Here is a 12,082-nt window from a genome sequence, read left to right as displayed (position 1 = left end):
CTGTGTTGATGTTGTTTATGAGTTTTGCCATGACTATTGTTCAATGTTAATGAGCCAGGTATAGGATTAATATTATTCAACACGTTAGCAAGTTCTTCAATCATAACGCACTTGTTTTTCGTCTCGCAGTGTCGGTGATCTCTACTCAGTGACCCAAGAAGTCGACGGGCATTTCGGAAAGTGGCATCTCGCGCTGGGCGAGTCATCTAATTGTGACGTCACAATCTCAGGTCGCTCGCGCTTTGGCTTCGTGATGAACTCGTTCGTGAAGAGAGTCAGCAACGGATCATCGACCTTTCAAGTGAGTCTTTCTACTCGTTTCCGGGGTGGTAGATGTTGCTGCTCAGCTTCAGGGGGTGATGTTTCGTGGGTGACGATCTGCTCAAGATCTCTGTTGTGTACTGATGATGAACGCAGTTGGTGTTCGAAACGTACACTCTAACTAAGATGATTAATAGCATGTTAGCTTTGGCTTTTCTATTCAATGTAATTTACTCAAAGTATTTTGTACCCAAGTCTCTGTTGTGTTTGAACAAGCGGAGCTCGCTCACATATATCGTGAAAACCAATATTATTGTTACTATTCTTATGAAACCACACTGGAACACAACAACATTTTGCTTCCATAACATCTCTATACTTTTTGAATTCCTTAATTTTTCGAGATGAACCCAAGCACACCGAGTTTTGCGTCCCGCTGTTCGAGGCCAACTTTTGAAATGTGTCTACGGCATAGATGGGAAAGGTGTCATGGCGCCAATGACCGCCAAGCTTAAGATTTATTATACGGGTTTGCTGCAGCAAAACACAGCTATGGCCGATCAGGGCCTACAAATAAACCTGTTGAGAATTGTCTTTCAATGCAAAGCAACGTCCTCGCACGTCTAATGAAATATGACCTTGCCGTAATGAAAAACGACCTTGACAAGCACGCATACCCAAATAAACAGACAGAATTCCCTTCATTAGGAAGCAGAGCGAAACATCAAAACTGAACTTTTGACCGCATGAAATCACGGCCAAAACGATATAATTCCCTGGCGTCTCGTCGGCGGGTCCCACGGCTGGCGGGCGGCGCCTCGGGCACCTGCGGGATTCGGAAAAGCGAGAAAGACGGTCCCTATGCGGCCCCGAGAATTCCTGTAAGTGATACAGTGGGCGGTTATGGGCGAATGCACGAAAATATCGGGAATTCTCAGTCAACATGTCTGTTTCTCATTTGGTTTTTTTTGGGGGGGAGAGGGGAGTTTTGGTGTTTGTTCCTGTGGTAATGAACCTGTTAGTTCCTTTTTTCGCGTTTCAACACCCAAGCACCCATAGAGAGAATGTTTGGTTTACATTTTGATGTGTATGCAATCGCCAGCCCGGTTATCAACATAATTGCGTTTTTTCGTGCTTTAAATATACTAAGAAGGTAGGTTATTCAATCTTCTTGCTCCAAGTTATGTAAAAGAATAAAACATTAAACGATCCATTCGCATTTAAGTTTCGGTCGTGACATTCTACAGCTTCATGGTATTTAATGTTTGACGTGTTTTGGGCGCTATGATATTTCAAATGATAGTGACAACAGAAGAGTAGTCGATTCTGCCTTGTTGTGCAAGAACATTGCCCGGGTACTCCAAAAACATAAAATCCTATTATTCTAAACCTCGCATGATATATTTCCTTTTGGGATTGTTTTGCTTCGTATTACATTGAATCCTTGCGACCCATAAATTCTGGCATGCGGCCTCCTGCAGGACCTGTATCTCCGGTTTGGGAAAGCCTCGGTGTTGGAAAAGGAGCGAGCAAATTTTTTGGCCCTTGAGCCACATGCGGTTCGCTTTTGCGTGCCACATAGGGAATATATGTTCTTGTTTTTACCACTCGTTGCAACTGTTGATACTGTCGCTCGGGCATCAGGCATAACTGCTATGTTAATCAGTTGCTAATTTGACAAATGAAAGTTCACGCAAATGTACACATTTGGTTACCAACGCCATCACAAAAAATGTCCCGCGGGCCACCTAAAACCTTTCAGAGTGCCATATTTGGCGTGTGGAGCACGTGTTGCCCAAACCCTGGTGTATACAATGTCTTCGAATCACTTCAACAGGCGTTCGTTTTCTCGTTACTTCATCAAACGTGTGAAGTACTTTTGCCTGCTTGGCGCCAGTATGTTGTGTAGGTAAACAGTGGCCTTAGGCCTCGGGTCATTAAAATCAAGTTACAGGACAGGGATGGCAAACATTGAGGGCCAATGTTCATGTGACCTATCAAAAATCAACGGACCCATATTGTGGGACGCTGTTATCGTCGTATTTCTCTATCTTGGGGACTTATGCCTGATTTTTTGCTGGAACATCGCTCTAGGCCAGGGGTTTTTAACCTGGGGTCCATGAACCCCCAAGGGGTCCGAGAAGATACATTAAGGGGTCCATGAAACGAAATAAAATTATTCCGAAAATCCACGTATTTTCCTCTGTCCATAAGGTTTCGCTGTCCACGAATTTTAATTTTTCGACATTTGCGATGTGTTTCTTGCAAAGGGGTCCATAGCTTTTCAAAGAATGTTTTAGGGGTTCGCGATCCAAAAAAGGTTAAGAAACACTGCTCTAGGCGGTTACGTTTGTGAACACAAATTCAAATTTACGCGGAAATAGTTCGGAAATAAAAAATTAAATTTTGATCATAAAGATAAAAATATTTTTAATATTGCTGATGACATGCACATAACCTTTGTCAAAATAAATATGATCACATGTTGGGGTCAAAAACCTGTAGTCCATCTGTGTTTGGTAATCTGCAATGTCATCCAGCGAAATATAAAATGCAAATTCTGTCAAGATATAATCGCATAGGGTTTTTTGCTGATGGTCCAAGCAAACCCTTGCGGTGGTCATGTTTAATCTTGAAAGTAGAAAAAGTGTCTTTCGGGGTATTGTTCCTATTTCAACAATGTTAATGTTCGTATCGAGAAATGAAAGTTTGTATACTTTGAATCACCTATTGTCTTTATGGCCAACAAAAACTCAGTATCAGATTTTATAACAACTCCTGTAAGTAATCGTATAAAGTCGTTTGTTTGACGTTGTTCTTTATATATATATATATATTTCGCCTGTATTTACAGGCATCATCGGTATCGCTTATTTAAATAGAATAATTCCGATGATAATTGGACATACAGGCGAAATATATATATATATATAGAACAACGTCAAACAAACGACTTAGGATTACTTACAGGAGTCGTTCGTGTGGAGTTCTTAATAACCCCACTATTACTGCCCTATCACATTAGGCGGTTTGCGTCACAGGCCACTGATTTCGTGACAAAAATGGTCAAAGCGGCCGTCATTGTATAACTACACGTCAACGCCAAAGGCCCCATGCTCAAATCCTAATGTTTATCTTCAAACAGAAACTCAACGGCTTGCCTTCGGCCGGCGATCACGTGATGCTGACTGTGGATGGCTTTGGTCAGCGAGAGAGCAACTCCAGCGCTTCGGATCAAGTAAACAGCATCAATTTGTACGCCAAAGACGGGAAAACCCTGATGCAACGGATGGAAGTGAAACCGAGTGAAAACCCGCTGGATTTGTCCTACGCCATCTCGTTAAACGGACTTCCCGAGCCGTTCTATGTCGTCATAAAAGGACGTGACGTCAACGGTAAGTCGGTCAATAGTGTTTTGCTGACTTTGTACCATTCTATTTTACTATAGTGCCCAAGTAGAAGATGTGGCAATCGATATAAGATGCTTAGAAATGGATTTTAAATTTTGCTAAATACATGAATACATTTTCCTTACTCATTCAGTTCAGTGATTCTTATCACGTATTCTTGCCGGAACTCTTTAAAATCACCAACCATGCAGTTTTTCGGAAAAACATCTATACCTTCATCAAAGACTAAAAGAGATTTTCAAACGATCTAAACAACGCCAAATTTAAGGGAAATTACAGCTTCGCGAGTTCAAATCTGGTTGCACTTAAAAAAAGCTCAAGAAAAACAGAAAAATGAATGTGTTCCACTTGTAACGCACCGGCATTTAAAGGTGTTTAAAACTGAACAGTCAAACTCCCCACAACAGACACGTCACGTCGTCTTGTATCAAGTGGCCACCTGCTCTCAAAGGCCGGACACCCACCACTTGCGGTTAATTTTTCCCATGCCATACAGCTCCGTTGTCTTCCTAATTGGATTAGGTTCAGTCCGGCTCGTCTTGCTCGCCGCGCGCGCCCTCGCGCTTCGGATACTGACCTTTGAAGAAGGTGATAGTTTTGACATGTGAAATCATGAGTAATGAGTTTCGGAGCTAATGGATTGTTTTTCTATCAGGAAAAAGTGCAGGTGCGCTGCGTCCCCTTTACTGCCGTACGATGAATGTTTTTTGTGTTTGAATTTAGCGTTCGCCAAACGCGAAATAGTTATCTTTTGCGCCATAGCGTTAACGTTAAATTGGAATTATGCAATGCTACAGTAATGAGCAAATAAAAAGTAATGAGCATGTTTACATAACTTCCGCTTTTTCCTCTTCAAACCCTTATAAGGGACTGCTTAAAATAAATGTCTGCGACATTTTTAACACAATTTCCTTTTGTTCCACGCGTCAACAAGTTCTTCGAAATTCACTCGTCCGCGAACTCCGTATTAGGCTTCAGGTTACGCGTGCATGTACACATAAACACAGTAGCCCCCGCACTGCCCCATTCATTGGCGCCAACCCCCATCCTACCCCTGGGGCTACACTCCAACCCCAATTGCTAACGTGTGGCGCCATATGCCTTGCGAACAATTGCGTTTTTACGAATGGCAGCCTTGTTTTTAAGTACAGCAGGTTAATGCCCTGCGCTTGTATTACAGCTGAACACTAGTTTTGCAGTATATCGCTTTGCTGCAACAGCGAGATGCCGCTCGCTACCTATTTAGATACTACAAGTGCGTATTTAAAGAACAGTCAAAGTTGGTTTTTATTAAAAACAGCTGGAAAGAACGATTGTTGGGAAAATTAAAACTAAAGTTGTGTCCGAAATTAATAATTAAATTGCAGCTGCAGGGGTGCTCAATATATTCGTCAGCAATCAGCTTGTTTGCCGTTCCTACGTACCACACATCAAAGCCGAATCCTCGCTTTTGCGAGCTATATAAACCCCGAACACGGAAATAGATCGACTTCGCTGTCAATTGGATTTTCGCCATACATGCCCTCTCGGCGTTAAATTCAGCCAGGCTGCGGGCGCACGACTTGATTTACGCTCCGGCGTGGCTCAGCCAAATTCGACCGCGCTTTCATGTGGTTTGCCACGCTCCTTCCGTGCTTTGCATGCCGCTGTTGTTGTCTAGTTGTGTGACGTTCCCAGGTCGTGTTTGTGGCCTTCACGCATGGGTGACGCGTGGCGATGCGGGACGGTTTTGCAGGGTTTGTTATGGCCTGGGGTTTGTCGCTGTCACGATTCGACTCCTGTCTGTGTCTTTTCTGGGTAATACTGAGGTTTTATTGTGCGCATGTAGCATAATAGTACTTCTGTCTGTCTAGTTATTAAGGATTGGTTTTGCAACTGAATGCGGTCAATGCTCATACACGCATATCCCAAAATTAACGGTACCGGCAACATGCGCTGCTGTGAATAAAGCTCTTTAGAACGCAACATGTGATCCGATAGCCGGAAATTTCCATCCACAGTCCTGTAAAGTCCACCGTGAGGTTAATGTGAATGAAAGCACACACCACCATTACGGCATTACGGGCAATTTGGCTTTGAGCACACAGTTATACGCCATTTCTATAGCTATAGGGTCTACCCTATTACCTGCTGTACAAGATCGTTTGTGGGTGTTATGGTGCCTGCATATGATTTATTCAAAATGTGTTGATATATGTTGTTCAATGTCTCTTTTTACCAATTCTTTAGATGTTATCAACAATTTATGCATTTATTTCAACTGTTTGGTCGTGAAAGCCCCCCTAGCGTTAAAATAAACTTGCATGGGTTTACCTTGACAACATTTGCCATCAAAGTGACCTGCTTTCGAACCTAAGTAAGGCAATGCTGACCATGACCCCGCTTCAATCGCTATCGTTTTGTGCGAGACTTTACCAAACACTTGGAAAATCCACCATGCGGAAAGCATTGGACTTTGAAAGGAGCCCAGCTATTTGATTTCAATTCTATTTCGGTGCTCGGCGCCAGGCAGAAAAAAAACTCACAACCCTGCTATGTGTTTTGCCATGCACCTGAACCAATCAGCGCGATCGGTTCCGGTCACGTATGTATATTTTAAAACAAAGAAAGGCGCGCGAAAACCTTTTGTGTGTCCAAAATCTTTACAAGAATTTTGTTGTGGTCATGTTGAAAAACATTGTACTTAAATGAAGAAAATCATTTGTGCCAAGTGTTGCTGTTCTTTGGGCATGTTTTGCAAGTAAACCTTTTCACAAAAAGTGTATAAATACGACCCCGGTCTTAAACCCACATTGAATTTAAAAAAAAAGTTCAACTACACTTGGATCCCATTCATAAGTTCCCGAGAATTGAAAGTCGTGGTTACACACATTGAATACGAGTTCTGCCGCCTAGAATTTCGTTTTTCCGAGAATTGTTGTCACTAACATTGTACGAACTTGTCCTTTGAGCGGAGAAAGATCACAAGGCCGTACATGCAAAGTATACTATTGGACGTTTTCGACATCCAGGGTCGAAATCACCGCAAAATGGTGATGTATTACGATCAGATTTTTGCAGATTTATCAGGAAGCTCGAGATTCAATAAACCGGACCATGGCAGCATAGCTGACAACTTAAGTCCTGCGTTCTGATCGCTATGCGGGTGTTATACGGTCGCTTTGCAATCTCCCTTCATACACAGGGCACTTTACGTTATATGTATACCGAACCATACGGAGTGGGCTCTGTAGAAAGTAATTCCCACTTAAGTGTGTCGCTCATCTGTCGTGTCTTGGTCGTGTTGTACATTTTCAATACATTTGCCACTGAAATTAAGTTGGGACAAAAGCGCATTTAATTGCACAGCCAAGTGCGTTGTGGTTGGCCCACTATGTCGCTCATTTGGTGTTGTAATGCCACGTGGCGGCTAAACGAACCGACAAGAAAAAATATAGTGGGTTGGAACACATTAAGGTTTTTTAAATTAGGTTCTGGTGAGAAATTCTTTTAGTGATATTGCTCGCGATTTCTAGTGATTTTTTAGCTTTCTTGGGTCATCTTTGACAACTGCTGGAATACATTGGACACAAATGCAAGCCGAAATATTAAACCGTTTATCATAATTAGATGATTGCATCCAGGGATCTTGAAAGACCCTTTGAGATCACATGGGATTGTTGTGAAACGAAGTCTTTGATGGAAATCTCTTAATTTAAAAGCAAACAATAATGTTCATGACCACCCTTGAGGTATTTATGGCGATTCTAAGTTGTATGGGAAGTGCGAGCTCCGCGCCGATCCCACTCTTAAGGTGCCTGGTTTCACCGCATTTCGCTGCAACGAAAATCTTACGTAATCTCGGAAGAGTATGGCGACGTTATAAAGACATGTTGTTATCTGACAACACTGCTTCGTATTCACAGGTTACAATTTCACGCGGGTAATCCCCCAACTGGTGATGACGTCCCACCTGAAGTTGACTTGCAACGCCGGCGATTTAGCTTTCAAACCTGGCGAAGGGACTCGCGCCAAAGTGTCCATAGAAAACAATGGCAAAAACGTGAGTTTAAGCTACAGACAATAACAAATCGATTCAATGGATGCCAAAGCTTGATAAACGATGCCCATAAGTAGGCGAAATGTCGAACGGAAACCTTGTTAGGCGAACGACTTATGAAACCTTTGCTAATTCGCGAACCAATTGCTAGTTATTTATAGAGGTTCGGAAAGTGAAAGGGAGCATTCAACGGCTACTGTGTCCCAAATACTTAAGAGAAACGTTTTTAGCAAATGAAAAAGTTAAAAAATTTGGAAATTTATTCATTTATTTAAGAAATCTTACCTGTAGTACATACCAAAAACGCTATGGTTAATTTTGTTCCTGTAAATTCAATGGTTCCCCTAAAGAATAATTTCGCCCCCGTTGATTACTGAAGGTAAAGCAAGGTAAATGACCCGCAAAAGAATCATGATATGGGATAACAATTACTTGGGTCGCAGGACACCTTTCTCCTCACTGTCGTCGACAAGCGCAACTTCGCCACGCTCGTGGGCGCCACCTCGCGGCGAATCGGACCGAAAGTTCCAATGCGAGCTGGTATACAGGTTTCTCCTCCAGCCAAAACCAAAGACGGAGTGGCTTCGGAGATTACTTTCACAGGTTGGTGTGTTAAGTTGTTGGTGAACCGTAAACGGTTTTAGATCATTGATTTACCCTTTTTTGTTTGCATTTTCTCGAAATTAGAATGATTTCAGAAATTTCGCCCAATATCTGAGGATATTTTGGGAATCTCGACGGCAGCATGATAACTTTTTAACAACTATAAATTCTGTGAATTTAATTTTCAGCCAGTCTGGTCCGTCTAACAACACCAATATCACTAATAGTACATATTTAATGAAAAATCGTTTAGATAAGCAAACTAAGCACGTCAGCCTAATATAAACATATTTCTTTGAAATACGACATTTGTATTTTCTAGGACACTGCTCGCAAAAGTATGCATAAGTATGACAACTCCGCCTAGAAACCAAATTTGAATAACTTACTCGTAATTCGTACGCCCGATGACCTGGGTTCAAATCCCGCTTTAAGACCATGTTTTTTCTATCTACATTTAACAGAGACCAATCCGCCTTTTACGTTTGTTGAAAGCGCGGAACGTATTGAATACCTGCCTCAAACTTGTCTTGTGGCTCTTATACTTACACAAATACAATTTCAGCCAAGGGGAAACAACCAGGGGCTTTCCAGTACATCACCTGCACAGCTGTAGTGAGAAGTGTTCGCCCAAGAATCGACTCCTTGTCCATCAGAGGAACAATTAACACCCGGTTTGTCAACCTTGTTTACCGTTTTGTCCGTTTGTTGATTAATTTAGATTGGCATGTTTTATAAAGTACGGATAATACTGTAGGCTATCTTCCATTTTTATCATTGTCAGTTGTTAAAGATAAAAAAATCCATCTGTCTTAAAACGCAAAAAGACATTTATTTTACTTATTGAACCCAACGTGACCTAACCACGCATATTTTATATCTTATTCTTCGTCATTTCGCATCCCAACTTTCAAAAACAAACGATTCCATGTATGTTATTATTCAGAGATTCGAATCCTCCATATTCGTAATTCTGTTTTCCAGGTACGTGGAGACCGTGGTGACGTCAGTGATCACTAATGACGCGAATTTTGCGCGCGAAGCAGAATTTGACGTCATCCTGCCGTCGGACGCGTTCATTGTCAACATCACAATGAAACTCCACAACGAAACGATCGTTGGAAAAGTTGAAGAGAAGAAGAAAGCTAAGAAGATTTACGACCGGGTTCGTTGAAGTTACTGCTTTATGTATAGATCCGTATAGGAATGGAATGGTGTTAAATATCCAGTTATATCTTAGGAGTCAAACTCTAGGCCAGTTACCTTCTGTCTATCCAGAACCGATCCATGGCCCATTTGACCGATTTCAAATTTTTTATGACAGTTTTTTCCTTGTTTCTTTGGTGAAAATACGCGGCCACTTTTTATTTCTGATCAGGCTCCTCATTTCCTTGGACTGGCCCTGTGTGTATCTGAATCAGAATGGAATAATTCCGAATCTCAAACTATACCATATTAGCCCGATTAGAAATAAAGACATAGGCCCTGGACTTTTAAAAAAAAACCTCATCAAAATTTTCACAAGTATGCTATTGAAACTTGGGGTGCTCGAATTGCAACGGCAAATTCCATACACTTTTTCACATTAAAATGTCATTTGTTAAATTGTTTCCTTTACACAGGCGAAGAAGAAGGGCAAGGGAGCTGGCCACGTGGCAGTTCGTGATAAGTCGACCAGAGTCTACAAGACGAGCATGTTCGTTGAACCACGCAGGAACGTCTCCTTCCAGCTCACTTATCAACAGCTGTTACGAAGGGTTCGTAACATGTTGATGCCGTGTTTGTTTAACTTCTGGTGCTAATATTTCTATCCTTAAACATTTTGGTTGAGCACGAAATGCACAAAAATGTTGTGTGTAACTCGGAAGCGGCAAACTTAAATGGCGAATTAAAAAAAAATCTGCATAGCTTGATACAGTGCCAAAATCTTTGGTGGGTAAAGCATACAACCTTTTTTAAATAATATGAAAAAGAAATCATGTGTATTCTGTGGACTTGTATAAAGACTGTAAGTTAAAATTAATTTATTTTCTCCAGAAGAACATTTAATGGCAGGAACGCAGAAGTAATGCCATGCTTACGCATAGCAAGGCGGGATCGCCCCACTGCGCAGGCCCTTTATATTTGGCGATCACAGCTCTAATATTCCGATCATAAGGTTTATTAATGGCAGGAAGGTGTTTTTTTTAAATTACAATGACTAAAATCAAATTAAATCCTGTGTATTTTACGCAAAAAAAACAGAGCAGATGAATAATACACAGAAAAATAGAACGGCATGGGCACCGACAAAACCATAAAGGTTATCGATCCTGGCACCCATGCAAGAGCAACACAACATATTTTCTCGCCTGCATAATCTCATTATTGTCACCACTCTCAATGACGTTGCTAAAAAGATAACACGTTACCTCAAAAACAACAGCAACTAACGCCCATGGAGGGACTATTAAAATCGTTGGTTGGATCCGCCTAGTGCGACACAAGGGCCATTTAGCCCCGCCAAGATTAATCATTCGCAGACCACACAACAAGACCCTTAAGTCGTACACAGGACACGGTCAATTTTACCCAAATACGTCCAACTGCGCGTCACGTGTTTATTTATTCGTATGATTTCTATGATAAACTTCCTATTTACGCGCAGACCAACGGAAGGTACGAATACGTGACGTCAATCACGCCCCTTCAGCCGGTGAAACGCCTCCTAGTGGACGTTCACATCGTGGAGGAAGACCCTATTATGTTTGTTCGGGTTCCGCCGTTTAAAACCAAGCAGACCAATATCGTAGGCCCTGACCAACCGCCGGCTGGAACCACTATAACGTTCAGGTATGTGAGTCCACGTTGTCAACCTATCACCTCTTTTTGTTGATGAGACCAGGGGTCCGCGAATATGCTCACGATCACGGGAAAACAATTGGACTCTCTTGATTATTGGAAACCTTTGTGGATTAAATCTTATGTGCTTTTGAAAGAAAAATTTTATTTAAATCTCATGCTCAAGAAAATTTTGCAAAACTGCGTTGTGTATTTACATTTTTCGCGGCCCAAAATAGACAGTCTGACGACCAAAAATTGGGTCCCCACCCACTATTTGTCGACCCCTGCATTAGATGCACTTATACGATCTCGTCATGTACCTATATTGTACGGGTTCGAATCCGTAATAGCATTCTTGTTTTACGCATGTATGCCGATGCCATTGTGCATGTCTTTGTGCGTATATTGAATCAATTTGAGTCAAATTCTCCACCTTAAAAGGTATTCATGATATATGTTTTCAAAATTGGAGCGGATTTACTTTCAGCCATTTCCAACCCTTCAAAATATACAGTAACATTGTTCCTCTGGCTGGGAAGTCTTCAGCCCTTACCAATCGCTTAGGCACACCCCTAAAATTGCCCCCTCGGCGCACCCGCGCCTATCTGACACCCTAATTCCGTGGGTCACGACGCGGGTAAAAACCCGAAGGATAACAAAAAAGGCAATTGACCGTGAAATGGCTTATCTATTTACTTCACTATTGACCCACACCCCCTTGAACCTTTTGTCCGTCACTGCCCGAACTGTTTTTAATACCACTGTGACGTCACAATGCGAGAAATATGTTAGCATTGTGCAAACGTCAGACTGGTTGTCTACGACCAGTATTTGCCTCCTTTTGAACTTCGGCAGTGACGTATGTGTTAGTTAATGTAATGCTTATGTTCGGACAACATATTTCAAATCACCTTATTTTTTGCCTTTGTATCTGAACATTTAACAT

The 12,082-nt window shown here is 41.8% G+C and overlaps 1 protein-coding gene across 2 annotated transcripts in view; it reads left to right on the top strand.

Moving 5' to 3' along the window:
* Positions 1-12,082, top strand: part of LOC145905697 (inter-alpha-trypsin inhibitor heavy chain H3-like) — a 77,302-nt gene that overhangs the window by 10,173 nt on the left and 55,047 nt on the right. For both annotated transcript variants that reach the window (XM_082992963.1, XM_082992964.1), the window contains exons 8-15: positions 130-301; positions 3,407-3,656; positions 7,577-7,713; positions 8,154-8,313; positions 8,879-8,987; positions 9,298-9,478; positions 9,936-10,070; positions 10,961-11,145. In XM_082992963.1, coding sequence (XP_082849089.1) covers positions 130-301; positions 3,407-3,656; positions 7,577-7,713; positions 8,154-8,313; positions 8,879-8,987; positions 9,298-9,478; positions 9,936-10,070; positions 10,961-11,145 — 1,329 coding nt within the window. The remainder of the gene's footprint in view (positions 1-129; positions 302-3,406; positions 3,657-7,576; positions 7,714-8,153; positions 8,314-8,878; positions 8,988-9,297; positions 9,479-9,935; positions 10,071-10,960; positions 11,146-12,082) is intronic.

The sequence above is a fragment of the Ascidia mentula genome, chromosome 6, assembly GCF_947561715.1.
Source record: "Ascidia mentula chromosome 6, kaAscMent1.1, whole genome shotgun sequence".
Lineage (NCBI taxonomy): Eukaryota > Metazoa > Chordata > Ascidiacea > Phlebobranchia > Ascidiidae > Ascidia > Ascidia mentula.
This window is presented reverse-complemented; position numbering and strand designations above follow the sequence as displayed.